The 27,468-nt window shown below is 40.5% G+C and overlaps 1 protein-coding gene across 2 annotated transcripts in view; it reads left to right on the plus strand.

Moving 5' to 3' along the window:
- Positions 1-369: 369 nt before the first annotated feature.
- Positions 370-27,468, plus strand: part of GPATCH1 (G-patch domain containing 1) — a 35,851-nt gene continuing 8,752 nt past the window's right edge. For both annotated transcript variants that reach the window (XR_004954266.1, XM_016133256.2), the window contains exons 1-15: positions 370-482; positions 6,077-6,211; positions 8,293-8,378; positions 10,948-11,108; positions 11,631-11,728; positions 12,251-12,309; positions 12,700-12,942; positions 13,944-14,091; positions 16,937-17,016; positions 19,513-19,717; positions 21,490-21,786; positions 22,695-22,873; positions 23,146-23,273; positions 24,257-24,393; positions 24,737-24,903. Coding sequence is in view for 1 of the 2 variants with exons in the window: in XM_016133256.2 (XP_015988742.2) it covers positions 410-482; positions 6,077-6,211; positions 8,293-8,378; positions 10,948-11,108; positions 11,631-11,728; positions 12,251-12,309; positions 12,700-12,942; positions 13,944-14,091; positions 16,937-17,016; positions 19,513-19,717; positions 21,490-21,786; positions 22,695-22,873; positions 23,146-23,273; positions 24,257-24,393; positions 24,737-24,903 (2,196 nt within the window). In the remaining variant the exon portion in view is untranslated. The remainder of the gene's footprint in view (positions 483-6,076; positions 6,212-8,292; positions 8,379-10,947; positions 11,109-11,630; positions 11,729-12,250; positions 12,310-12,699; positions 12,943-13,943; positions 14,092-16,936; positions 17,017-19,512; positions 19,718-21,489; positions 21,787-22,694; positions 22,874-23,145; positions 23,274-24,256; positions 24,394-24,736; positions 24,904-27,468) is intronic.

The following is a 27,468-nucleotide window of genomic DNA, read 5'->3' on the forward strand; positions in this document are numbered from 1 at the left end:
GTGTGTGTGTGTGTGTGTGTGTACCTGGAGCACAGACACTTTCCCGGCAGGTGGCGGGATGGGACGTGCGGTGGTTCTCAGAAGAGCAGTCTCTGCTGGCAGGCAAACTGGCCACGGGGGCGTGGGGGTTGTAGGCAGAACACTGAGAGCCCGCCCTGCGGCGGGACAGCTGGGTGGTTTCCAGATTCTTCCAGGCGTTTACCCCAGACAGGCTCTCCGCGGAGCTACGGCAGAATGTCGTGGTTGCCAAAGCCTCGGAGGCTATGTCTGTGGGGTCCGCCTTGCCGAGAGAGGGCTGAGAAGTCCCAGATCCAAAGCGAGAGGCTTAGGTTCGCGAAGGAGAAACAGCAGACACTTTTGGCCTGTTGAAGCTTCCGTAGCGAGGAGGCGGGGCCCGGAAGGGAACAGGATGGCGGCGCTGGACAGTGACAGCGATGAGGATTTGGTCAGCTATGGGACGGGTTTGGAGCCACTGGAAGAAGGTGCGAGCCAGATTGGTCTCCTGAGCCTTTGGAAAACAGACAGGGAGCCCAGGATTCGGGGCGAAAAAGTATAACCCTTGGTTGGACCCGGCCACTTCAAGACTCGCTAGCTACCAGTGCTGGGAACAGCGACCAGAGACGCGTGCGCTGCGCTTTCGGGGTGCCCACGTTCTGGAGAGACGAATCAGAATCCCAGAGGGATGGGAAACAGAAAGATGACAAACGGGCTCATGTGAAAGTGGCAGTGGTCAGGCAGAGTCTTCTCTAGAAGAGCACGTTTGAGCTCATACTTGAAACAGAAGGAACAACCATACTGAGATCTGGGGGCAAGAACATTTCAGGCAGAGAGAACAGCACATGCAAAGGCTTTGAAGTCGGAGCCAGTTTGGCAAATCGAGGGGCAGGCAGGACTGGCGTGGGTGGAGCAGCCGGCACTAGGGAGAGACTGGTAGAAAATGTCAAAGGGAAAGACAGGGACTGGATCTTACTGAGTATGATAGAGTTATACTAAGTGTAGGAGAGTCGTTGGGGGAGTTTACACAAAGAAAAAATGTCTATTTTAAAGGTTATCGATTTTGAGCATAGATACTGGGGGTGCGCAAGAGTGAAGCAGAGAGATCAACAAAAAGAAATCTGGGGATGGTGATGACTTGGATTGGAGTGTAGCATTAGCGGTGTAAACATTGGCCTGAGTGGAGATACACTTTGAAAGCAGAGTTGACCCGGACTTGCTGGTGGAATGTAGGGAGAAGACAAGATGAAGGAAGGTTTTCTCCTATGTTTCCGGTCTGATCCACTTAATGATTTAATTTGTTCAGCAAAGTATGTATTGAGTGTCCACTAAGGACTGATGACAGTGATAGCCCTGTGGGAAAGACAAAGGAAGTATGGTGGACTAGGAGTTCCTTGCAGACCTCCTTTTGGTGAGATATGTTTCCCCACCCTAACCAAATCCTGCCAGGTTGGTTTTATTTCTGGGACATACTAATGGTGACCTTTTGATTCCCTACAAATAGTTCTGCCAGATACTAGCCCTGCTACCCTCTGCCTACAAAAGACAGAGAAAAACCTAGTCTCTTGAAAGCTTCTCACGTATTTGAAGACAGCCTTTGCATATCCTTTAAGACATCTCTGTACTACATTTAACAACCTTAGTTCTCTGATACATTCAATTTAATGTTCTCTACCCTATTTGTCAAAGTCTTCCTCTAGGTATGGGACCAGTGTGCGGGAAGCAGGGCCATCACTAGTGTGCCCTTCATTCTAGATTGTATTTTTTTTTTTTAATACAGCCTAAGATCACATTAGCTCTATTGGCAAGTGCATCACCCCATGATCTCAAAGAATTTGACAAAGATCCTTTATTTGAAGAGTTTCAAATCTAGTTGAGAACTGTTGACTTGTTAAGAAATGTCTGAACTTGTAGGGAATTTTTATGAGTTTGTTTAAGTCTTTTTTTTTTTTTAATCCAAATAGTGTATACATCTGGATGCAAGATCTCAGCAGACTGAGAAAAAGGACCCCCCCCCCCCCCCAAATGGCAGTTTGCAGGTTTAAAAAAATGCATTTAGAATTAAGGAGGGAACATAAGGAAAATTGAATAAAAGTGGGAGAAAGCAAGGTATATTATAGTGTAGTTACAAAGATTATGTGCTTCCTCGAGGGTGGTTATACTTATGAGGGGTCTGAAAAAGGATTACTTTGGTATTTCAAAGGTGTGTTAACCTAGATGCAGAAGAACAATGGACAGGACTTTCTCAAGGCAAATATAAACCTTTTTCTGAAAAAGTTGTATGTCTGGGGTTATGACCTGCCCTGTTAGGAATTTATGATCCATCGCTGGACTTGTCAGATTTATTACAGAACTCCTTTTTCATCCACAGAACAAAAATAACAAGGTTCTCAAGTGCAAAAGTATGTGGTGGCAGACAGGAAATAAACTATACAAGGTAACAGGGGCAACCTGAGAAGGCAGCATGGGATCCTTTGAAAACTTTAGAATTTAGGCAGGAAGAGAATAAGTGTCAAATATGCATGGGTGGTGCTTATTACAACCATGTTAGGCATCTGTCACATCATTTCTATATTTCTGGTTTCACGTTTCCTTGTGAAGTGACATATTGTATGTAAGTCATCAACTACTTACCTATATTTTTCTAATTCTTCCCATTTTGCGAATGCACAAAACCTGAAATGAAGTCTAATGATTTAACCTTGCTTTTTTCCCCCCTAATTTGAAAATTTTTCTATTTTTATTATAAATTTATATATATTTATTTTTGGAACTTTGATGGTATACAAAGGCATATAGCAAGAGAGAAATAACCTCATTTTTCCTGGCACCTAAACTTTAGTATCTGTTAACCTCTGTGTGTACTTCATACCCATTGTTTTAACTATGTACCAATTTGATAGATAAGGATTTTTTCCATCATTATGATTTATGATATACAATATTTAACCTTGCTTTTGAAGTGGAAGGGAGATTTGATTTGTAGATTTTGTTTCTAACCTAACATCATCCTTTAACTTCTAAGTATTAGACGTTTTTAAGGATTGATTCATTGTTTCCTAAGCACTTTGAAGTTTAAATTCACTCTCAGCACATTTTACAATATAACATATTAGACCAATAATCATTTTTACTTTCTGCTTTGAAATTTCAGTGACAGATTAGACAAATATTGTTAGGGGAAGGACTCCACCACTTAAAGTTGCTGGCCCTGACAGAAACATTTATTGATTAAGAGACAGTGGCTGAACTGTCACACATAGACCTATAGACACAAAGACCCTCTGGCCTGGAAGGAAGGGGGGATCAGTACTTATCTACTCTTTTCTTAGACACTTTTATTTGGTTTTAGCTCATCCTGTACCCAGATTAATTTTAGGATCATTTTCTTCCTCCTTGATGCTATGCATATCCCACTTAAAACTATCTGCGGCTCCCATCAGCCATAAGACTTACCAAAGACTCTACAGCACCATGTTTCAGGACCTCTGCAGGATCTGCCTTTCTGGTTCCATCTTCTATTCCTTCTGTGCTCTCGGTCAGTCTAGACTACTTTCTCAAAGCATCTGGTATTACAGACCTCCTGTTTACTGATGGAGTTATTGCTTCTATTGGGAATCGTATCCTTATCTGTGGCTATCAAATTTTGCTCCTGTCTAGGGTGTCTGTGCTGTTGTGGGCGTTGCATGTTGTCAGACTTCTTGTACATGCAGGTCTCTGCTGGGCTCAGAGTGACCTGGGAACAGGGATGGAGTTGTGCTTGTTTTCCACACCCAGGTTCTAGGACAGAACTGCTTCCATAGTAAAACCCTTCAGTAAACTTGGTTGGGGATGAGTGAAGGACAGTAATGGTGGCATCCCTGGCTTAGAGGCAGAGTTGAGGTCTGATCTCAGCTTTGTGTTTATTAGCTGTGGACTTCTGGGTAATTACTTAATCAGAGCATCCTTATTAGGATATGATAAATGAGATGACATGTGTGACAAGAAGGGATTGGTTATTATTAGTAGCAATAATTATAACAGGGCCTGGCTAAAATGCCACCTTCTCGCTGGAGTTTTCTGTGCTGTGGTTAGAGGTGGCGCCTCCTCCTCAGGAGCCCTGTGGGACCTGGGCGGCTTTGCTGGTTGGCCCTCATCATCTGCTGCCACAGTTCTGCATAGTTGTCTGTAGATCTTATCACCCCTTTCATATCAGGAGAACAGAGCAAGAGCAGCACCTAGGATTGGCAGAACTTACCCTCTCTCACTTTAACCCAGTGGTTCTCAATTGTGGGTGATTTTGCCTCCTAGGGTAAGGGTCCCCAACCCCTAGGCCATGGACCGGTACTGTTGTGTGGCCTGTTAGGAACTGGGCCGCACAGCAGGAAGTGAGAGGCAGGCAGGTGAGCCAAGCTTCATCTGTATTTGCAACTGCTCCTCAGCGCTAGCTAGCATCACCACCTCAGCTCTACCTCAGATGGTCGGGCATTAGATTCTCATAGGAGCACCCGTCCCTGGTGCCAAAAAGATTGGGGACCACTGTCCTAGGGGACATTTAGTAATGCCTGGAGACAGTGCCTTGGAAAGGGGGTGAGTTGCTACTGGCATATAGTGTTACAGGTCAGGAATGCTGCTAAACATCCTACAGTACTCAAGACTGTCCCCACACAAAGAGTTATTCAGTACAAACTGTCAATAATGCTAAGGTTGAGAAACCCTGCCTTAGCCAAGAATCATGCCAGGTGTACCTACAGTCATAGAGTGTGTGTATTACGTTTCTAAGAAATGGTGAAAGTCTTGGATTGTGGGACTGAAGTTGTAAGTCAGTTCTTTAGAGTGAAATGAAATTGTAGCTGATATTAACTGAGCTTTGCTAAGACCAGGCACTGTGCTCAGCTCTCTGCACGTGATATTTAATCCTCAGCATGGCTTTACAAGGTAGGCTCTGTTATTACCCTAATTTTGTAGTTATGGAGGCTGAGGCTTATAGAGATCAAGTAACTTGCCTAAGTTCCCAAACCTAGCAAATAGTGAGGTGAAGATTAATTATTGAAGTAACAGGTACACATGGACTTTGCTGTCTTAACAACAATGGTAGCAGCTGATACTTTTAACATATTGATTGCGTGACCGCCTTTTTGTTAAGCACTTTACAGGCATTATTTTATCCCAATTGTATTATTTTATCCAAGTTGTTATAATTTGCATAACAATTCTATGACTGAGTTTTTACTGTTAGTGTCATCTTCATTTTGCAGATGAGGAAGTTGAGGCACAGAGAGGTAAAGATGACCAAAGTCTCAGTGCTTACTAGGTGGAGTTGGCTTTAAAATCCAGAGTGCCGTGATTCTCAAACCTGTGCTGTTAACTACTGCATAACTTACTCTCTGTATTGAATGTTTGACATTAACTTTATGATTACTTTTTATATAAAATATAGTCAGAATCTTGAATTAGAGTTGATAAAATCAGCCAATAATTTGTGTCATAGCAACCTTAAGCCTAAGTTAAATGTGTAATGTAGCAACCCAGTCCTTTCAGCAAAGTAGAAAAAGGAATAAGTTTAAAGAATGTTAATTATGGAGTCAGAAGATTCCCAGAGATAAAGAAACTTAAAATTTGGGGGAAATGGGCAATACAAAAGGAAAAATTCTTGAGTCAAGAATGCTATGAGTTCTAGAAGAGAAAAAGAAGCATTTGTTCTGTTGCAAGCTTCTGCATGCCATGTGCCACCCAAGCAATTTGCCTCCTTTGCTGCCAGCCAGCAGATGTCACGTCCATCTATTCGAACTCTCCTCCCCTCAATGTAATTTAGTTTTCATAATGGAATATAGTAGGAAAATCAGGCCATTTTTGCTAAAACATATTTCTAATATAAATAAGAGGTATCTGTAATTGTCTTAGAACCATAAAGAAGCTTGAAAAGATGTATCACTTCCTAAGCACATAAGCTAATGAAGTCTAGGAGTAGCAGCTTACTTAAATTATTGTATTTGAAATTATGAGACGTAAACAATTCATTAGGTTTAAGAAATGGTATCATCCCTGAATTTTTCCAGTCCATCATCCCCTTCTCTCTTTCTCATTCAAAATTGTTTTTTAGGTGAAAGACCAAAGAAACCAGTTCCTCTTCAGGATCAGACTGTCAGGGATGAAAAAGGAAGGTATAAACGGTTTCATGGAGCCTTCAGTGGAGGGTTCTCTGCTGGGTATTTCAACACTGTTGGCTCAAAAGAAGGTATAATTTTCCTATTTATAGTTATGATACTATTAAAGCTAATGATTGAAATATAAGATTCTCGCTTCCCTACTTCTCTCTTAAAAAAAAAATTCTTGTAACATTTTAGTACACTTTTGAGTTCTTTGAAATGTTTGGAATGTTTCCAGAGTCAATGTGTATGTTGTTCATTGATTGCAACCTGAAGGTAAAGAAGTTTTTTTTCTATTAAAAAAAAAGTAGGTATAGTCTAACTGGATGATTAAATGATGTAATGGCTTCCATTTTGTATTACATCTTGGCATGCACAAAGCACCCTCACACAGATTTACTCAGGTCATCACTGTCTCGCATGACTCACTGTCAAAGGAGGGCAGGTGTCACAGTTGTTTTGTAGATGAGGCCACTGAGGGTCAGAGCTGCTCTCTCCTGACACTGGGACCAAGCATCACTTGTCAGTACATGCTCTTGTCTTGGAGAAAAATCCATTAAGTTTCTCACAGGGTGAAATATAATAAATTCTGTATTGTTTACAGTAATGTTTGTTTTTATGTTTAACATAGAAACTGGAAGAAAAATGGCTTATGTATCTCAGATATGAATGGGAGATGAACTGACTAACTCATAGGAATTATTAAGAAGAAGATAGGATAGATGTTTTATATATACATTTTAAAAATAACTTGTAAAAAAATAATTACTATCCTGTAAAAAAGATAACTTGCAATATAGTCAGTAATTATGTAATAACTATGTATGGTGTCAGGTGGTACTAGGCTTATTAGGGTGATCACTTCATAAGGTATATAAATGTCTAATAACTATGTTGTATACCTGAAACTAATATATTGTATGTCAACTATAATTGGAAAATAAATTTGAAAAAACAACTTGTACGTAACAGTAAAATAAAGACAAAAAGCAATGCAAAAAAAAAGAAAAAAAGCCATGTAAGAAAAATCTTGGGGTGAATAAGATGGTTAAAATGAAATAACCTTATTATTAAGAAAAGCAAATAAAGATAACTAAGGCACTATTAAAATAACACACTTATTAAAATGTTTAAAATGGCAATAGAAAGAAGTACACTAATACATTGCTGATTCTTATAATTATGCTGTGTTGTATATTATAATTAAATAGTAAGACCAGCTCAAGTGATTAGTCAGGTAGACTGTGATATGCTAGTCCACTATAACATCTCTTTATCATTAGGAGTGACTTATCCAAGGACTGTGCAGAAATAGGGCAAAGACTAAAATCCAGAGTGGAGGAAGGTGCTGAGCCCAGGGTGTTGCCCAGGAGAACAGATGCTCACTCTCCTGGAATATCTCCCAGGTTGGCCCAGAAACCTGTCCCACCCATCTGCCAAGAGTAGTTCTGCCCTAGACTCCTCAGCTCTGTAGGACTCCTGTAGGAAATCAGAAAGTAGGTGTGTCACTCTTAGAGAAAACTAAAGTTTATCTGCAGAGGGTTACAGATACGTTTGACCTCCAGAGCATTCTTAGGCACGGCACATTTGTAGACACAGCATATGCCTGGTGACTGTGTGGGGAACAGGGGTGTTAGTTATAGGACCCAGGTACCTGATGGAACTGGGGGCCTGGTATGGCCATTGCCTGTCCTTAGACCAGCCAGCTTGAGTCCTTGAGCCAGGGCACCTGCAATGTTGTCTTCATTGCTCTTGTGACTCTCTCTTTAGCCATTCTTTCATGACTGACCTTGACATATTGTTTCTCTAATTTGTCAATTTGGTAGTGTAGGTTGCTTTCCTGCTGGTCTTAAAGTGGTCTCTTTTAAGGTGAATTTATATCTTTCTGCTCAAATCTACTTGTGTTCCTATCACAATTTAGCTTTCAGTATATAATTTGATTTCTCTTGTTTCCAGATTCTTATGGGGGAAACCTTACTGAGTTCTGACAGGAGGAGATATGAGGGTTAATAAGAAGTTTATGTGGAATAATTATGTCTATTTGAGCGGTGAGATGGAAGTAGCTAGGAGTTTGTGGTTATCAGGACTTTCATATGCATCGTGTTATTTATTTACTTACAAACCAAAATACCGTCTAGGATTGTAATGTTCTAAACTCTTTTCTTTCGAGGATGGACACCCTCTTCCTTTGTGTCTTCACGGCAGAACAGAGCAGACAAATCTGTTCTTGGTCCTGAGGATTTTATGGATGAAGAGGTGGGTGTGCAGAACCTTAATTGCCATTTACATTGTGGGATGCTTATAGCTGGTTGTTGTAGTGCCTTATCTCTCCCCAGAAAGTTCAGGGTCTGATTTCCTCGTTGTAAGGCTTTATCTCTTAGGCATTTGGACTATAGTGCCCTGTACATCAATGGATTCTTATTCACTGGAGTAGTGTCTTATGCTGGGGCCAGTTTCTAAAGTCGGGAGTGTAAGGGGAAAGTCACACCTTAGAGATACTACGAATTGGTTCCAGACCACAGCAATAAAGTGAGTCACACGAATTTTTTTTCACAGTACATATAAAAGTTATGTTTATACTGTCCTATAGTCTGTTGAGTGTGCAGTAGCATTATTTCTAAAAAAAAAAAAAAAAAAAAAACTACCTACCTTAATTAAAAAAACTGCTATCTATCATTTGAGCCTGTTAGAAAAATGGTGCCGATGGAGTTACCCTAAGCCGGGTTGCCACAAACTTTTAATTTGTAAAAAACACAATACCTGCAAAACATAATAAAGCAAAGCATAATTAAACAAGGTATCTGTAGAGGCAAATCTACTAGAAAAAGCCCCAGTTGCCCTAAAAGTGTGGTACCATGGAGCCAGGGTGCAGCTTCCACAGTAGCTCTTATGTACACTGCAGTTTAAGGAACAGTGAGCAATTAGATGAGAAAGGAGTGAAAGGAAGCCATGTGCAGCATCTAGGCAAATGGAGGCTGATATGTGTTGGGAGGTTCTAAAGTGGTCCTGCCAGCCTGCAGGGTGTGCTCCATTTTTTTAAGAAAAATTAACCCTCTATTAGCTTAAAACCTAGTCATGGATTTATTTGTGATAAAGACGAAATAAAATGTCAGCATGCTTTCAGCTGGAGTTAAGAGGCAAAAGGAGGTCCCCTTCCTATTTGATTAGCATAATCCATAAGGAAACATATCTCATGTAACAAGAAGTCTAGATGCCAACGAGGCCCAAGATTCTCTTCTCATTCATCTTCTGCATGTCAGCTTGTCCTTACACTAGCTCTCCTTGTGGCTGCAGTAGTTTCCAGTGGCATACCCAAGATGACATTATCCAGTGGAAGGAGGACTTTCTTCTTGGTATCTTTTCTTCAGAGCAAAGAAACCATTCTTATAAATCCTTCAGTGGATTTTCCCACCCATCTGCTCAGACAGATTGTTTTTCATGCTCATTCTTAAAGCAGTCCTTGGCAAGGAAAATGGGATCAAAATGACTAGCTTAGAAGAGACACGAACCCCATTCCCTCACATTCCCCTAGCCCCAGCCCACACACACCAGGGACACCTCCTGAGGTGCATAGTGGCACAGAGGGAGGCAGGTGCCTGGAGAACCTCAGGGCTCTGCAAAGAAAGAAGGCTGCTGTTGGACAGGCAGCCGGCAGTAAATGCAAAAGCACTGAACTCAAGGCCTGGCACATAGGTGCTCAAGAATGCTGTTGGCTGTGACTCCAAGATTTGCCCCCTTCACGTTGACCTTTGGAATACTGTCTGAGAAGAACTCAATCTTCCTGTTTTACTTGCTTGGTAGTACCCCTTGTGTCCTCAATGAGTAGCTACTGCAATGCCCTGTCATTGGCCACTGGCCTTAGCTTATATGAAGGCTCCAAAGTCAGTGTGTAAAGTCAGTCACTTCTTTAATCTCTTACTCAATTTTGTAATTTTAGCTAAATGCAAATTAAAACCACAATGAGATATCACCTCACGCCTGTCAGAATGGCTATCATCAATAAATCAAAAAACAATAAGTGTTGGCAAGGTGCAGAGAAAAGGGAACCCTCATATCAGTTGCAAATTGGTACAGCTGCTAACAGTATGGAGGTTTCTCAAAAAATTAAAAATGGATATACCTTTTGGCCTAGGAATTGCACTTCTGGGTATTTATCCCAAAAAACAAACAAGCAAAAATAAAAACAAAAACCCCAAACAATAATTTACAATAGCACAATTTACAATAGCCGAGATATGGAAGCAACCTAAATGCCCATTAACAGATGATTGGATAAAGAAATTATGGTTCATATATACAATGGAATATTACTCAGCCATTAAAAGAATGAAATCCTACCATTTGCAATGACATGGATGGACCTATAGGTTATTATACTAAGGGAAATAAGACAGACAGAGAAAGATAAATACCATATGATTTCACTTATATGCGGAATCTAAGGAACAAAACTAATCAAAAACAGACTCACAAATATAGTGTACAGTTTGGTGACGGACAGAGGGGAGAGGGGTTAGGGGGCTGGGAGAATGGGGTGAAGGGTTAAAGAAGTATCAATTAGTAGTTGATAGTTGGTCACGGAGATGGGGAGCACAGCAGAGGGAATGCAGTTAGCATTAATATGATACCTAGATAGAGGGCCAGGGGAGGGAGGGAGTATTTGGGGGGATCGTTTTATGAACTATATAGATATCTAACCAATGTACTGTATACTTGAAACTAATTTAAATAAATAAGTTAAAAATAAAATAAAATAAAGCTATGTGATAGATTATGTTTAAACACTTTCCAAATAATGTATGTAATTCTGTTTGAATTTTTTAAGGATCTTAGTGAATTTGGGATAGCACCTAAAGCGATTGTTACCACAGATGATTTTGCTTCCAAAACCAAAGATAGAATACGAGAGAAGGCCAGGCAGTTAGCAGCTGTTACTGCCCCTATTCCTGGAGCCATTCTGCTTGACGACTTCATAACACCAGCGAAGTAAGAAGAATTTAATTTCGACTTTTCTGATCTTTGTATTATTACTTTGCATGTATTTGATGATATTACTTAGGGACAACTTGGTTGCAAGTAGGACAAGCCTTCTTAGCCTAGCTTGAGTGCAAAGAGGGGTTTTGCCGAAAGGATCTTGCATTGTGTTGCATGGAGTGCTGTGAAGCTCCAGCCTCATTCTGCTCTCTCTTTTTTCATACTTCCTTGTGCTGCTCCTGGGCACATGGCCTGATGTGGCAACCTCAAACTGTCATGGTTTCCCAGGCCACATGCTTAACAAGGACTGTATAGAGTCTATTTCAGAGGCCCAGTAGGGACGGCATCTGATTGACTTCCCCCAGTCAGTCAACTGTGGCCACAATGGCGGGGCCATGCAATTCTAATATGGATGAAGGAATGGGTTCTGGCATGACAAGTATATGAGCTAAGCGGAAACTCAAAGGCTGCTTATTTCCTCTTGTTCTCTAATGTTATAAAAAGCAGTTCATTTTCAATGCCTTGATATCCTAGATTATCTGTTGGTTTTGAATTGCTAAGAAAAATGGGTTGGAAGGAAGGACAAGGAATTGGTCCCCGAGTAAAGAGGAGACCACGCCGACAGAAACCTGGTATGTATAATGATTGTCGTTAATTCTACAGCATATTTTTTAATGGCTACATGTTTCTAGAAATAAAATCGCTTGGTCAGTGGTATGCATGTATTTTAAAGCTTTTTGTGTGTAATGTGCAATAGCTTTCTGCAAGAATTGTATCAGTTTACATTCCCACCAGCAGAATATGAAACTGTTTCCTACTTCTGCCGAAACTGTGTCACAACTTAACATGATTATTTTCTATTTATTCCTTGCGGGTGGTCTCCTCAGCCAGACTGTGAACTCTTGGCAGCAGCATTAATTTTTTTCAGGTTCTCCTGGGTGCTGGGGCAGTAGTGTTTTCTCACCGAGCACATTGTTTCCAAGAGTGTGGGTTGAGCTGGGGCTGGTGGAAAACAAATTCTGAGTGATCAGTCTCCTACCCTAAAGCTGTAGCACCTTTCACAAGCACAGCCATGTAATCTCTAGAGTGTCAGCAAATCTGGTTTCTGTATTTTCATTTGCTCATGACTGATACATTTGAAATTTCTTTTATAGATCCTGGAGTAAAAATCTATGGCTGTGCATTACCTCCTGGAGGCTCTGAAGGATCCGAGGTATGGTATGGGATGACTGACCTTTAATGTGGTAGAATAGCATCTGTGGCTTTATGAATGTGAAGTTCTAGGGTTGGAAACAATTTTAGAAATCAGTCATATCCTATTACAGTGAAATACCCAGACCCTAAAGCTGTCCCCATTGTGTCAGATACTATATTCAGTAACATGCCAGCAACACAGCCACCCCAAGTCTGTTTAGATTCTTAAAGTGGAGTTTATATTAGTATCATTCAGTGATTTGATTTAGTGATTTTGAACAGCGGAAATGAAAGTTTGGTAATTGTTTTGTTTGACATTAGTCACTGTATTTGAAAATAGTATTTTATAGGCTTACTCTGCACTAGGCAGTGGCTTACCTTCATTCCACTTTTAAAACATTGTAAATAGGATGAAGATGATGACTACTTGCCAGAAAATGTGACCTTTGCACCCAAAGACGTCATGCCTGTGGATTTCACACCTAAAGATGACGTGCACGGACTGGCTTACAAGGGCCTGGATCCCCACCAAGCGTTGTTCGGAACTTCAGGAGAACATTTTAATCTTTTTAGTGGGGGACCTGAGAGGCCCAGCAATCTTCTTGGAGACATTGGAGAGACTAAAGGAAGAAAATTGGGAATTTCAGGCCAGGTAATAGAGTTTATGTTTTATAAAACATGGAACCAGTGACAAATGAGAACACCTTCCTTATTATGGTTGCTGCGTGACAGGCACTCATGATTCACTGACTGCATGAAGACTTTGAAGTGGTTATATTTTCCTTGGGGTTTTTCTGAGACATGCAAAGCACACCTTCCTGACTTTCATATGTACTCATTAGTCTCTGTTACCTATGTTCATAGTAGAGTTTGTGTGTTCCCAGGAGCGAACAATTTTACTGCTTTTCCACATCCTTGTGAGGCTGAGCAGAAAACCACAGTTACCCCTTTGATTTAGTTAATAGTTGAATTGCAGTCTGCCTCTCCCAATTGAGGTCCAAGTTTTACTACCTTTTGGATTATTTCCTAGCACTGCCAGCCCTAAAACTGGGAGCTGGGTGTAAGTTTCATTAAGGAAACCTGCTTTACCTTTGAGGAGATGGAGAGCTTTTACTGATTGCCTGCCTCCTCAAATTGATTTAGAGGTTCTTTCCTAAATTACATTTAGAAAGTGTCATTATTACCTTTTTTTGTTTTTTCCTATACATGTGCTTTTTCCAGTTCTTTTAACAAAAAATGATACTTGTTAGAGGCCGTTTCTTACAAAGATTGGTGGTTCTTACAGCAGCCATTAGTGTAGTGTTGGTCTTCAGACCCTGGTCACCAGTACTGTCCCCAGGCCACATTGAACGGTAGATGAACATTCTGCCTCTCTCCTTTGGGAGGCCCCATTTCTCCTCTGCCCCTGCTGCTTGTGTGTGTTCTCCACTCCTCTACCTGTGCGAGGACCCTGGAGGCATGGCATTAGCTTCTGCTCATTGTTTTTCAAAACACTTGAGGCTGTGTGTTAATCTGGATCTCCTCTCTCTTCTCTCTTGGTGATCTTACAGTGCTAATGTAGTCTGTTCAATCACATCCTTAAAGTAGCTTTATCCTCCAGGGCAGACATACCCTAAAAACTGTAATTGCTATTTGAAACCTGTTTTTGAAAAGGCTTTTGGTGTTGGTGCCCTGGAAGAGGAAGATGATGATATCTATGCCACAGAAACTCTATCCAAGTATGACACCGTTTTGAAGGACGAGGAGCCTGGAGATGGACTCTATGGCTGGACAGCGCCCAAGCAATATCAAAGTCAGAAAGGTAATTTTGTAGACCCGTGTAAGAATATCAGGGAGAAGAGACTGCTAGTTTGATACTGGAGCGTTAGCCTCCATGGAGTAGGGTGTTGTTGGTCAAAGATGCAAGGTGAGAAACGAAGTGGGGAAAAGAGAGGCCTAATGTGGGAAGTAAGATAGAAATGGTATCTAGATCGGGTCAAAGCCAAAGCAAGTTGTCAAGACAGGGTCAAAGTCAGGAGGAGGAAGAGGTCTGGAATCAGGAAAGGTGCACGTGTGTGGACAGGTGCTCATGTTGCTGAGCTGGCACTGGGTCAGAGGGAAGCACTCCCAGCTTGAGGAAATGGGCAGGTAGCCAAAGTAGGCCAACTCAAGCAGCAAGTGGTAGGAACACGAAGAGCCCCCAGTGGTAGGAACACTAAGAGCCCCCAATAAGATGACCAAGTGGTAGGAACACTAAGAGCCCCCAGTAAGATGGAGCTCAGCACGCAGCCTGTCTTCCCACTTGGGTCCCTGGCTCTTTGGGAGCTCTCTTTGGGCCAGGAGATGGACATTCTTTCAACCCAACTTGAATTTCAAGTCAGATTCTAGATTCAGATCCTCTGGTTCTAAATAGCATTTCAGTTTTTCATTTCAGAAAAGGTGTAGGGAGGAGACAGTGTGGCATAGGTATTAGCAGCATGTGATTTGGAGCCAGTCAGACCTGTTGTAGCTCTCTCCTACCTAGCTTTGTGACCTTGGGCAAGGCTTATAACCTCTCTGGGTGTCATTTGCAAAGTGAGGATAAAATCCACTCTGTGGATTATTGTGAGTATTAAATGGCATGACTTGGTGTTTGGCACAGTACCTGCCTCAAAGACTGTATAAATGGTATCTACTATTCTTCAGTTGTAGTAATAATAACACCCAAATAAAGGAGGTGAGAGCTGAGATAAAACAATCTAGCTGTAGTCAGATATTTTTTGATATAATTCTTATAAAAGACATCTGAAAAATACATGTTGAAATAACTTAAGCATATTCTCCAAAATGTTGTTTATTTTCCATTTCTAGAAAACAAAAAGCAGGTGTAAAACAGTTCTTAAGGGGTAGTTTGCTTAATGGTTGTGAACACAAACTCTGAAGACAGACTGCCTGGGTCAGTCCTGGCTCTCCCCATTTATCAGCTGTGACCTTGGACGGGCTACGTAATCTCTTTGTGCCCCAGCGTCCTTGCCTGAACAATGGGCATGATAATGGCTTACCTACCCCATGTATATTATACTACATATAAGATATTAGTATAATATATTAGTCAATATCACTATAGATTATATTAACATTTTAATTATTAATTTTATTAATTATATAGATGTATTAACAATACTAATTACTAATATTAACATATTAAATTAACTGTATAATAGTTACTGATCTATATAATAGGTATACATACTTAAACCTGCCTCTGAGCCAAATCTTTGGCTTTTCTTTTATACAACACTTTTACCTTGCTAATTGATCCCCACCCTGTCCCACATCAGGCCTGGGCTCATGTCTCTCTCCGAGCTTCCCAGCCTCCCCGTGTCCCCTCTTTGTCCCCCCACCCTCACACAGCTGCCTCTTCTCTCCCATGGCTTTTTCACTGAGCCATGGTCGATTCTTGAATCATTCTTATTTTTTTCCTTGGTCCGTGGTGCTATAATAAATATTCTAATGGTGCTGTTGTTAGGCATATTTGCTGTTTACATCTTCAGAATAAATTGATAAAAGTAAAATTGCTGGATTTTATTCATTCATTCATTCATTCATTTACTTATTTATAGCACCTACAACACCCAATATTCCTAGATGGTCTCCCATCCAAGTACTAACTAGGCCCGACCCTGCTTAGCTTCCGAGTTCAGACGAGATTGGGCACACTCAGCATGGCAAGAATTTGAAATTCAATCCCAAATTACACTACAGAATTTTAGGAACTTCCAGAAGCTGGAACAAAAGTTTAACAGGGATTGTGGGGGAAGACTGTTACTGAGCCATGAAGCCGTCTACGAGGCTGGAAGTATCAGTCCTACCCGCACTGCTGGGGGCTGTGCCTGCTTCGGGACTGAAAACTAGCTTGTGTCAGTGCTCATGGTGGTCATGGAGAAGGGGCTTTTGGCTATAGAAAATGCAGTTTGTACGTGTGGATTTTTTTTTGTATTTATGGATTTTTAACAGAACCTCTATGCTCAGGACAGCCTTGGTAATGAAAGAGCCTTTGTCGAGGGAGTTGTCTCTGCGACTAATGGACGATCCCTGGCTCCAAGTCAGAGGGGTTGGTCATTTTCTTTACTGAATCAGTGATCTTTATCTCTTAGAAATTCATTCACAAAAAAGACAAAAGTACCTTTTAATGTTTGCTAAGATTAGATTACTGGCTGACCTGCTTATATATATTGCCTTTTGTGCTTTATTTTGATGGTTGCTAAGGAAGTTGAGAGGTTCTCTCTCCATGGTTCTTCACCTAGTTTTTGAAATGACTCACAGTTATGGTTTTTACTTTTATCTATGTTTATTCTCTTGATGGTTTATTTGAGATCTTTTATCTCACAGAGTATATTCTCTGGTGCCCCTTAGCTGGGCCTCAGGCACTTTTAATGCTGAAGTACTTGCATTGGAGGGCCATGCCTCTGTCCTGCGCTCCGTCAGCTGCAGGTAGTGTGGGCTGGGCTGCCAGAGTCAACAGAGGTGTGAGCGCTCTATGTGCCATTGTTCCCTTCTTTACTGCTATCTCTGTGTGAGCTTGTATATGACATGTAGTATTTGTGTTCTTGGAGATAAACAAACTAGTGCCTTTTGTCTTATCCTAATCCATGCTTCTGGAATTAATCAATGACATCATTTTGTAGAATCCGAGAAAGATCTTCGATACGTTGGCAAAATATTGGATGGATTTTCTCTGGCTTCTAAACCTTTATCTTCTAAGAAAGTAAGATTTTTTTTTTTTTTTTTACTGGTTTAGTATTTAAAAGTTTTGCTGCTATGTTTTATTAACAACTAGAAAGATATGTAAATTCTATTTTCAAAACTAATGATTGTCCAGGAAAACGTAATCTGTATTAGAAATCTCAGTCAGTGGCCACATTTATATTCCCAACAGCTAACTCTTAATTTTTTAAATTCAAACTTCAAGTGAGTAGTTATTTCCACTAAAAAGGAATTATGTTCAAAACTGGTGGGAGGATGGAATTGATGAAAGGTTAGGGGCAATGTGACTTGAAGAAAAATACAGAACTTTCTGAAAGTTATAATGACCCACAGTCCTGACTCCTCCTGAGTGCTGTGAAGCTCATTCGCTAGTGTGAGTGAGGTTCCCTGGGCTCCTTGCCTCGGCACGCGGAAGAGAGAGATGCTGCATGCATCCGGACAAGTCCCGTGAAGAACTCTGCATGTCCTTCTAGATCATCCTGTATCTGTGAGATTTTGTTGCAGCGTAGGCCAAGTGGTGCTCTTTAATGTTCATCAGAGTCACGTGTTCCCAGGTGGGCATCGCAGGTTAGTTGTGGGTACTGGTAGTTCAGGGGGTGCTTGGCCATTTGCCTTTTTTTTTTTTCTAAAAATGCCTACAGCACCTGTATTCCCAGGTGGTGGTGTCCCATCCAAGTACTAAGCAAGCTGACCCTGCTCAGCTTCCGAGATCAGGGCAAACTTTTTTCAGGATGTTCTACAATTTAATGGGCTTTTTTGTTTTTAGTTCAACAAACATGAGTTAAGTACCTCTTGGCTTGGCCTATGGGTCCCCAGAACAGGAGCAGCTGGCAGTAGTGCAGCCTGAGAAATGATATTCAGTATTACGGTGGCTTTGATTGGTTTAGTGGTGATAGTTAATGTGTTGTAACAGCAAGCAGAATATTTTTAAAACAGTGTTGGGCACATAGCATGCTGTTGTTATTACCGGAAATATCAAATATGTCAAAGGAGAATGTGAGTTTTTTTGTGTATGAAAAGGAGGCATAAAAAGGGTTGGACCAGAGGGTAGGGGATAGGGGAGGAGGGAAGAGGTAGAAAAAATAAATAAATACAAAATAAAAAAAATAAAAATAAAATGGTTGAGAAGTACTCAGTTGACACAGAGATCAAGGACAAATAAGACTAAGTCCTGGCCCCCAAGTAGCTCCTGTTCAGTGATCGTGCCAGACAGACAAATTCACTATCAGGCAGAGTGTCATAGTGGAGAGACAGGCACTTAGGGCTCCCAAGGTGCTCCTTTCTGGAGTAGGGCTTTGGACATGAATGGTTCAGAGGAGGGCTGTGTTCACCTGGCCTTTCACTGATGGGCAAGTTTTCTAAATATGTGGCTAAAAACCCAGTCTGTGAAATGCTTTGGATCTGATGGAGGCTATTATGAAGTCGTGTGCACATGCGCCTCCTTTCTGCCCTGTTCCTCTGGACCTTCATGTCTTGGAAACATGAGAGGATTTGCAGGTTGACTGGGGAGTCTCTGCTTTTCAGAGAAGGTGGTCAGGCTAAGGCGATAGAGAATGAGATTTCCTGACAGTGATAATATCAGTCTTTCATGGGTTTTCATCATACTGGGTGCTCGCACCAGGAAACCACTTGGGAACCTTACCACCACCTGGGAAGACTTGGAAACTCGAATCAGAGCTGACTTTGTGGGATGGTCCAGGCATCACATACTACTGTTAAAAGCCTCAGGGTGAGCCCAGTGTGCCGCTGGGGCTGATTGCTTCCTCCAGTGAGCATTCAGTGCTTCACTGGGTACGAGTTCAGAGTTTCAGGTAGCTGACAAATCCAGAAAACAGCTTAAATCGGACTGTCCTTTAATACGTGTTGTTAGACCAAGAGCAAGGGAGACCATTTATTTTAGTGCAATAATTTTAAAAAATTTAACACTTTTAAAAAACTTTTCTGTTCTGCCATCATTAATACCTACCTGAGCTCCCCAAATATATTTCAATTTCAGTTCAGTCAGATTTCGAATTAAAAATACCTCAGATCAAAAAATAAGTTCTGAAGTTCCAATTTGGAACTGAAACATAACCAGAAAAAAATTCAGAATTTTTAAAAGTAACTTATTTCAAGTTGTTATTTTTTTCTATCCCTTGAATGATACTTCTCTAAATTTTCTGATTTACAATGGGCCAGTACATTGTGCTAACCATTGTTATTGTTCTTGTTCTGTTCATACTTAACACTCATGATAGCATCTCTGTATAGAAGTGAGCAGGGGTGGTATTAAAAATGTCTAGTTATTAGAACAGTACGGTTCCGGTGACCCTCTAGATCCAGAATGGATGGCGGCTGGGCACCTGGACAGGCTGTCCCCAGTGCTACCTACCTGCTGAATATTAGCCAGGGGGATGCTTGGGTTAACAGGGCACCGAGGTATCAGATTTTCTTGGTTAAATCAAACCTGATCATCTTCCAGCCTGTATTTTCTGAGTCTTTTTTTTTTTTTCTTAAGATTTACCCACCACCTGAATTACCAAGAGACTATCGACCGGTGCATTATTTCAGACCCGTGGTAGCTGCAACCTCAGAGAACTCCCACTTACTTCAAGTATTATCAGAGTCAGCTGGACAGCCAATACATGACCCAAGGACACACAGTAGGCACCAACTGAATGCCTCCAAGCGGGGAGAGTTGCTAGGAGAAAAACCTATTCAAGGTATGTGCTTTGGAAAAGATTAAAATCATTAAATTTATAATAATCTGTGTTATCAAAATCAAAATGGAAAGATGTTTTCCTATTGAAATTCTTTCCATGATTTTGTATTCCCGAACTAGGGGCGTAACATTGCTTACTGTGACCAGCATATGTAACAGTGGATATTCTTTACTTCTTAAGACTTATTGTTTTCCCACCATCAGTTTATGTCATTGAAACTACAAACTCGTTAAGCTCAGCAGTTTTAAGATTTTTAATAATTGTCCAGGAATGTGGCGAAGACCAGGGACATGTGTACCTTCATTTTCTTTGCACAGCCTGGGAACATAAGATTTTTTTTCTCAGGGGATAAGGGTACTGTAGCTCTTTTCCTGAGAGCCTCAAAGGAATGAGTGCATCTCAAAGTATGGACAAATGTGGAGGATCCCCTGTAGGTTGGAGCAGGAAGACCCACTATGAGATTTGAACTTGGGCTTGCCATGTGGGAGCCTGCCAGGTATTTCACATAAAATAGACCCAAACATAGCTTGTGGTTCCCACTTCCCCAAAGTTGTTTTTCCTCCAGTCTTCCCCTTGGCAGTAAATGGTACCACCAGTGACGCACTGCTCACACCAGAACGTAGAAATCCTAATTCTTAGCTCCTCTCTTTCCCTCCCTCCCCTGACCGTACCCAACCTATCAGCAAGTCCTCTCATTTCTACCCCTACGTGTGGGGACTCTGTCTACTTCACTGCATTTCTCCTGCTTCTCCCTTGTCTAAAGGCCCATCTACTCTCACCTGGACTATTGCAGCAGCCTCCGATTGGCCTCCTTATTTTCTCTTTGCAGCCTATTCCCCTCAACAGCAGCTAGACGAACCAAATTACATCACTATCCCCCTTAAAATAAACTAGTACTTCTTATACTAAAGAGAAATCCAGATTCCCCACAAAGGCTCTATGGATCCAGCTATGCCTGCCTTTTAATCCACATTGTATATTGCTTTCCCTTAACCCCTGAGGTCTGACCTCATGATACTTCTTTTTACCCTCAATCTGCCAACCACACCCCTACATGGCCTTTATGATTGCTGTTTCCTCTGCCTCTCTTTTTCCCTCATGTTTTGGCTCCTTCTTTTTACTTAGAGAGCTTACCTCAACTGTCTCTTTGAGGGACCTTCCAGGCCTTCTTTGCCCATCATATACCCTAGTTATCTCTCCATCCACTCCCACTCCCGGCTCTGTCATCTAAGTCACCCTCAATCTCATCACCCTCTTTTTTCCCCTTCAGTCCTCTTGTACCAACCCTCTGGTGTTGATTTTTGGCTTCTTTAATGTCCTCCCTCACTAGTGAGAGCAGGACTTCGTCTACCTTGTCCTCCTAGTCCTAAGCCAGTGTCTGGAATGGAGCAGATGCTCAGTGAACATTTGTGACATGAGCGAGTGTGTGATGGGTGGCTGTGCTCTGAACCGGGGCTCGTGCTGGGCAGGGCAGTACTGTGGACATGGTGGCCACCACGGAATGCAGGTCTGGAGTTGGGCATGTCGGCTTCCTCATTCTGGGACCACTCACTGGCCCAATAAACATCCAAGTATTGTCTCCATTTTTGTCAACTGTAAAATAGAGTCTCATTATTTTAATACTTTCTAGTTCACAGGGATAATGTGAATACAGATGAAACACTAAATGTAAAATACTCATCTCCAATTGAAATGATATTGAAAATGTATACACAGAAATGTAAATATATTTGTCTATGATGTTTTTCATATCTTTGTATTCTTTTATTTAGGTTCAGCTACTTCAGTGTTAGAATTTTTGACCCAGAAAGATAAAGAGAGGATCAAAGAAATGAAGCAGGCAACTGACCTTAAAGCAGCTCAACTTAAGGCCAGGACTCTGGCCCAGAATGCCGCAAGCAGCCGACCGCAGCCCTCCTCTCCTGATGTGCGACACCACTCTTGGCACGTGGCATCGTGTGGTGGGACAGCCACCGCAAGAGCCAGCAACTTTAAACCTTTCGCCAAAGACCCAGAAAAGCAAAAACGATACGAGGAGTTTTTAGTAAATATGAAACGGGGTCAGAAAGGTGGGTGCTAGTCTTGGGTCTCCCATGTCTCAGGGGCACTGTTCTTACTGTTCTGACCCTAGTCTGAGATTTAAAGTTGAAGTGATCTGCTCTGCCAGAGTTTCTCTCTTCAAAAAGAGAGAATAATTAGCTTGTGTTTCTCTCTATCTCAGGCCCCAAAGATAACTGTTTAAGTAGAGAACATGCCTTGGTGAGTAATGCTAAGCCACAGACCATTTACTGTCTGCAAATGGTTGGCTTCTGTAAGTGTTGCATTTCACACCAAGAGATCAAGGTCATCTCCTACTTTATCTTAAGGTCCTAACCATCTAGCCCTAAATCATAGTCTAAAATTTGACTTACAAAGAAAGTTGGCTGTTGAACCATTACGTGGGGGAAAAAAGTCACTCTGTGACCTATGAAATAAATAAATATAGCAAGGCTGAGGAGAAGGCTTGCTGCTATATGCAGTACTCCTTGTGAGAGGTAGTCAGCAAATTAGAGGGGTTGGTTTTCAAAAGCAGATCTTTGTGTGCTGTGCCCGAACTCCCTACTGAGGATCCAGACTCCTAACATTTATTTGTTAAAAAAAAAAAAAAAAAAGCAGTGTTTTTCTGCCAAATAATAGGACTATAGTTAGAATGCACTTAATGTCATTGTGTGGGAGTGGTAACAAGTTCTTTGTTTCGAACATTTAACCAGGCATTAATTCTCTTATAAGTAGGCAGAATTCAATAAAAACATCATTTTGAGGGAGTGAGCAGTAGTATTACCTGCCAGGTACCTCCCCAACATGCTCTTACAAACCAGGATAAGGATTTCTGTCCTCTAGTGAAATCCATAGGGATACAGTGGGGCCACCAGATGTTCTCCTTTAAGCCCCATGTTTTTCCTAAGAGCGAAGCACTCTCCTGTTCTCCATACCACAGATGCTCTGGAACATTGTCTGGATCCCAGTATGACAGAGTGGGAGCGAGGCCGCGAACGGGACGAGTTTGCTCGGGCAGCCCAGCTGTATGTGTCTTCCCATTCGACCTTGTCCTCCAGGTTCACGCATGCCAAGGAGGAAGACGATTCAGATCAAGTGGAAGTTCCTCGAGACCAAGAGGTCTGTTGCCATCATGTCTCTACCTGGTGCATTTTAAAATTAAAACACTGTATGGCCAACTATTTTAAAATCCTCAGTGAAAAGATCAAAATATACATGGCACTGTAGAATTAGAAGTGATTTTTATGCTTTTAGCTTCCAATGCACTTTAACAAAAATGTAGTAAAAGCGGTTTTATAATTTTGGAAGATTGCTTGAAAACTTTTAAATGGAAAGGCTGTCAGGTCAACTGGTGTGACTGCTTGATGAAACAGAGTGAATGTCTTTTCCAGAATGATGTCAGTGACAAGCAGTCGGCTGTGAAGATGAAGATGTTTGGGAAGCTCACTCGAGACACATTTGAATGGCACCCTGACAAGCTTCTGTGTAAGAGGTTTAATGTCCCTGACCCGTATCCAGAGTAAGTTGGATAAACCTGCCCTTTCATCATTGCTTATTCCCCGTATTAAAGCTAATTTTCTTCTTACATGCTCATATAAATTCTTTTCTTCTAGATGAACTTACTTGGAAATGCTTAGAGTTGCATATTGTGCAGCTTTAACCTCTATTAATTTGTTACTAAAAAAATAAACATCCAGATAGCAAACTTATTTCACGTTGGCGATATGCAACTCAGATATGCCAAGTTATAAAAACTTAATGGCTGTCTAATTTGCCACCTTTTCAGTGATGCACGTACATTTACATTTAAAATGTTACTTATGTTTTCTAATTCTTTGTACAAGTTTAGCACTTTCTCAATTGATTATAAACACTGCAAGAAAGCATATACAGTTGAATCAGAGGCTTTGTCAGAATTTTTAGGTATATAATTAACTTTTGAACAATGTAGTTGAAAAATCTATGTATAACCTTCGACTCCCCTAAAGCTTTACTAATAGTACCATTGACCAGAAGCCTTACCAACAACACAGTCAGTTAACACCTTATTTTGTATGGTATATGTATCATGTACTGTATTCTTGCAATAAAGTAAGCTAGGGAAAAGAAAATGTTATTAAGGAAGTCATAAGGAAGAGAAAATACCTTTATAGTATTTATTGAAAAAAAGAATCATGTATTAGTGGACTCACATAGTTCAAACTCATGTTGTTCGAGGGTCAACTGTGTTTTTTATCAGTGGAACATTTCCTCCATGGAAATCCCTCTTCAAAGTTAAATCCTGGTTCTTACTGTAATAAGGAAAAAAAATAATGAGTCCTCAAGTTACCCATTATAAATTCTTAAACTATTTAGAGAAGTGAAAATATCTTAGGGGATCTTTTTAGCCAAGTAGAAGAGCTACTGGTGAAACACGTGAGATGGTAAGCTTTATAGGAACTGGATTTGCTTCTCATAGTTGTTATTAACATTATAGATACATATTTTCTTTTCAACCTCCAGCTCAACTTTAGTTGGCTTACCAAGAGTGAAACGTGACAAATACTCAGTCTTCAACTTTCTGACACTCCCAGAGACAACTTCCTTGCCTACGACTCAAACATCAAGTGAAAAAGTACCACAGCACCGAGGTCCCGACAGTGAGTAGGAGACTTCCTCAGGTCCTTGTGCTGAGCGTGGTCTCAACCTCTAGCCTGTTGGGAGGACAGAAATAAAGGGTCATCTAATCCTGAGGATACACACAGTGCTAACTCTCTCTCCATTAAGAGAATTGCTCATATGAATACTTTAGCTTATGTTGTAATGGTCCAGATGTATACTGTGGGGTTGGGACTCTACCTCAGCATCTGCCACATCCCTATCACTTTGCACAGTGCCTGGCCTAAAGTAGGTTGAATGATGCTCTTGAATGAATTAAAGAACTGTAAGGAAGAACTTGTTTGTTTGCTAATTCTGATATTATGTCTATATCCTATGTTTCAGAATCAAGAAAAGCATCCAGATGGGATACATCTAAACAAGAAAAGAAAGATGATTCCATTAGTGAATTCTTAAGTTTGGCTAGATCAAAAGTTGGTCCACCTAAACAAGAGTCCAGTCCATTAGTAAACAAAGAGGAAGAGCATGTGAAAGAACCACTATCAGATAAGGTATTTGGGGCTTGCAGATTCTCTTTGCCAGGCTGGCTCTGGCCTTTAACTTTCTCCATGGTGATGCTTTTTCATTACCCACTAGCAGGGGTCGGCACATTTTCTATGAAGGGCCAGATATTAAATATTATAGGCTCTGTGAGCCATAATCTCTGTTACTATTCAACTCTGCTGTTGGGTGTGAAAGGAACCAAAGGCAGTATGAAAACAATTGGGTACATCTATGTTTCAATAAAACTTTATTTACAAAAACAGGCAGCAGGTTGGATTTGGCCTGTAGTTTGCCAACACCTGTTCTACAGTCCGACAATTTGAATCATAGCTTACATCATTTGAAGGGAGGTTATAAACTTCTCTGCCTAGAATGGCTTTCACTTAGCATCAACCATTGAAACAAAATTCAATATATTTGTATTGGAAAATGTAATTTTTCAAGCAACAAGTATTCTTTTTTGTGGAGACTACTGAGAAAACATCCACTGAGTTTTTTAAAAAATTACTCTTTTAATAGTTAAAAGTTGAACTTAATAAAAAGTTGGTTTTATTTCTTAGCTTCATTTAAAATTTTTATTTTACTTTTCAAATTAACCTACATTAAAATCAACTTTTTTTGATGTACAGTTCAAGGAGTTTTTACACATATGTAGATACATTTAATCACTACCACAATCAGGATGCATAATACAACCCCCCCCCACACACACACAAAAATAACTCCCTCATGCTGTCCCTTTGTAGTCATACTCCCTCTTTACCCTAAGTCCCAGTCAACCCTTGATCTCTGTCTCTATAGTTTTGCTCTTTCTAGGGTTTTGTGTGAATGGAATCAGGCAGTATACATATATAGCCTTTTGAGCCTGGCTTCTTTCATTCAGCATCATACCTTTGAGATTTATCAGTATTTTGCATGTATCAGTTAGGTTCAAGTTGCAGTTGCAACCCATGTCCTGTGGGCTGTGATTCAAAAGTTCATTCCTTTTTATTGCTGAATACTATTTTATTGCCTCGGTGTACCACAGTTGGTTGGTTTGTTCATTCTTTAAGGACATATGGTTATATCCAGATTTTGGCTATTATAAATAAAGCTGCTATGAACATTTAGGTGCAGATTTCTGTGTAGACATAAGTTTTCATTTTCCTAAGGTAAATTTCTAGTAGTAAGAGTGCTGGGTAATATTTACTTTTAGATTTAACTTTATAAGAAACTACCGAACTGTATTCCAAAGTGGTTTTTGCTTTAGGTATTTCAAAACTCTCTTCTTAGATGTATACTCTATTTAGGATTACTATTATTTTTTGGTGAATTGATTCTTATCATTATGTAATATCACTCTTTATCCTTAGTAATTTGTATAGTATATATTTTTCCATCCTATTAACCTACCTATTTCATTATATTTAAAGTGGGTTCTTATAAACAGGTCATTGTCATTGGGTCTTTTAAAAAATACATGTGATAATCTATGTTTTAATTTGTGTGTTTTTTTATCCGTGATGATTTATGATGATAGTTTCATGATTTTTTTCTTTTTTTATTATTAGTTTCAAGTATACATTAATTTGTGTTTTGATTATTTGTGTTTAATGTAATTCGTTGATATATTTGAATTAGGTCTACAGTTTTATTATTTGTTTTGTCTGTTCTCACTCTTTTTTGTTCCTCTTTTTCTCCTTTCCTGCCTTCTTTTGTAATACTTGAATAATATTTAGTATCCATTTTAATATATCTTAATATTCACATCTTCTTATTTGTTTCTAAATATTAGGGTTCTTGATCAGACTTGAAAACACTTTAAAACAAGTCCTTGACAACCTCCAAATTATTCTTGGTGACCTTGATATCCTTCTGGCCATAATCTTGAGACCAAAAGGGCATATAAATATTGTCTTTTGCAAGTTGAGATTTTTCCTGGTTGTTTAAATATCAAGCCATTTTGGATTGTATTGTGGACATTTTGAATAGTATGTCATGGGACCCTGGGTCTTGTCCAAATTCTAAGGAGAACATTGGTTTTTCATTCAGTTTTGTTTTGCTAAAGCAGGCACTCGACCTAGTTAGGTTCAAGTTGCAGTTGCAACCCATGTTCTGTGGGCTGTGATTCAAAAGTCATTCCAGTCTTCAGAGCCTTTATAGTAGTGTTCAGACCTTCCCTGCACGTATACTTCCCAAGGCTGCTCTGGGACCTTGCTGGTAGTTAACCCCATGGTTCTGTTATCAAAGACTTCGGTTTGCTGCTTAGAGTCAGACCCATGCAAGCATAGCTCAGAGGACTCATAGAGCACTTTATAGCATCACCCTCTTCAGTTCTTCCTTCCTGATCTTCCTGACACTTCGAGTCTGTGGGCTCCCCCTTGCATCCTCCAGTCAGAAACCTAGGACTTTTGTTTCCCTGCTCTGCCTTATACTTCCTGTGACTTTCTCTGCAGCTGGAGTCAAGTGGCAGAAGGGTAGGAAGGGGGAAAAAGCAGTGAGATTCAATTCAGTGACATAAAACCCTACTCATGGATTCTGGCTCTGTGATATGGTCATTAGATTAGAAAGCCTTCTGATTGTCTCAAAAACCT

The sequence above is a fragment of the Rousettus aegyptiacus genome, unplaced genomic scaffold (assembly GCF_014176215.1).
Source record: "Rousettus aegyptiacus isolate mRouAeg1 unplaced genomic scaffold, mRouAeg1.p scaffold_m13_p_14, whole genome shotgun sequence".
Lineage (NCBI taxonomy): Eukaryota > Metazoa > Chordata > Mammalia > Chiroptera > Pteropodidae > Rousettus > Rousettus aegyptiacus.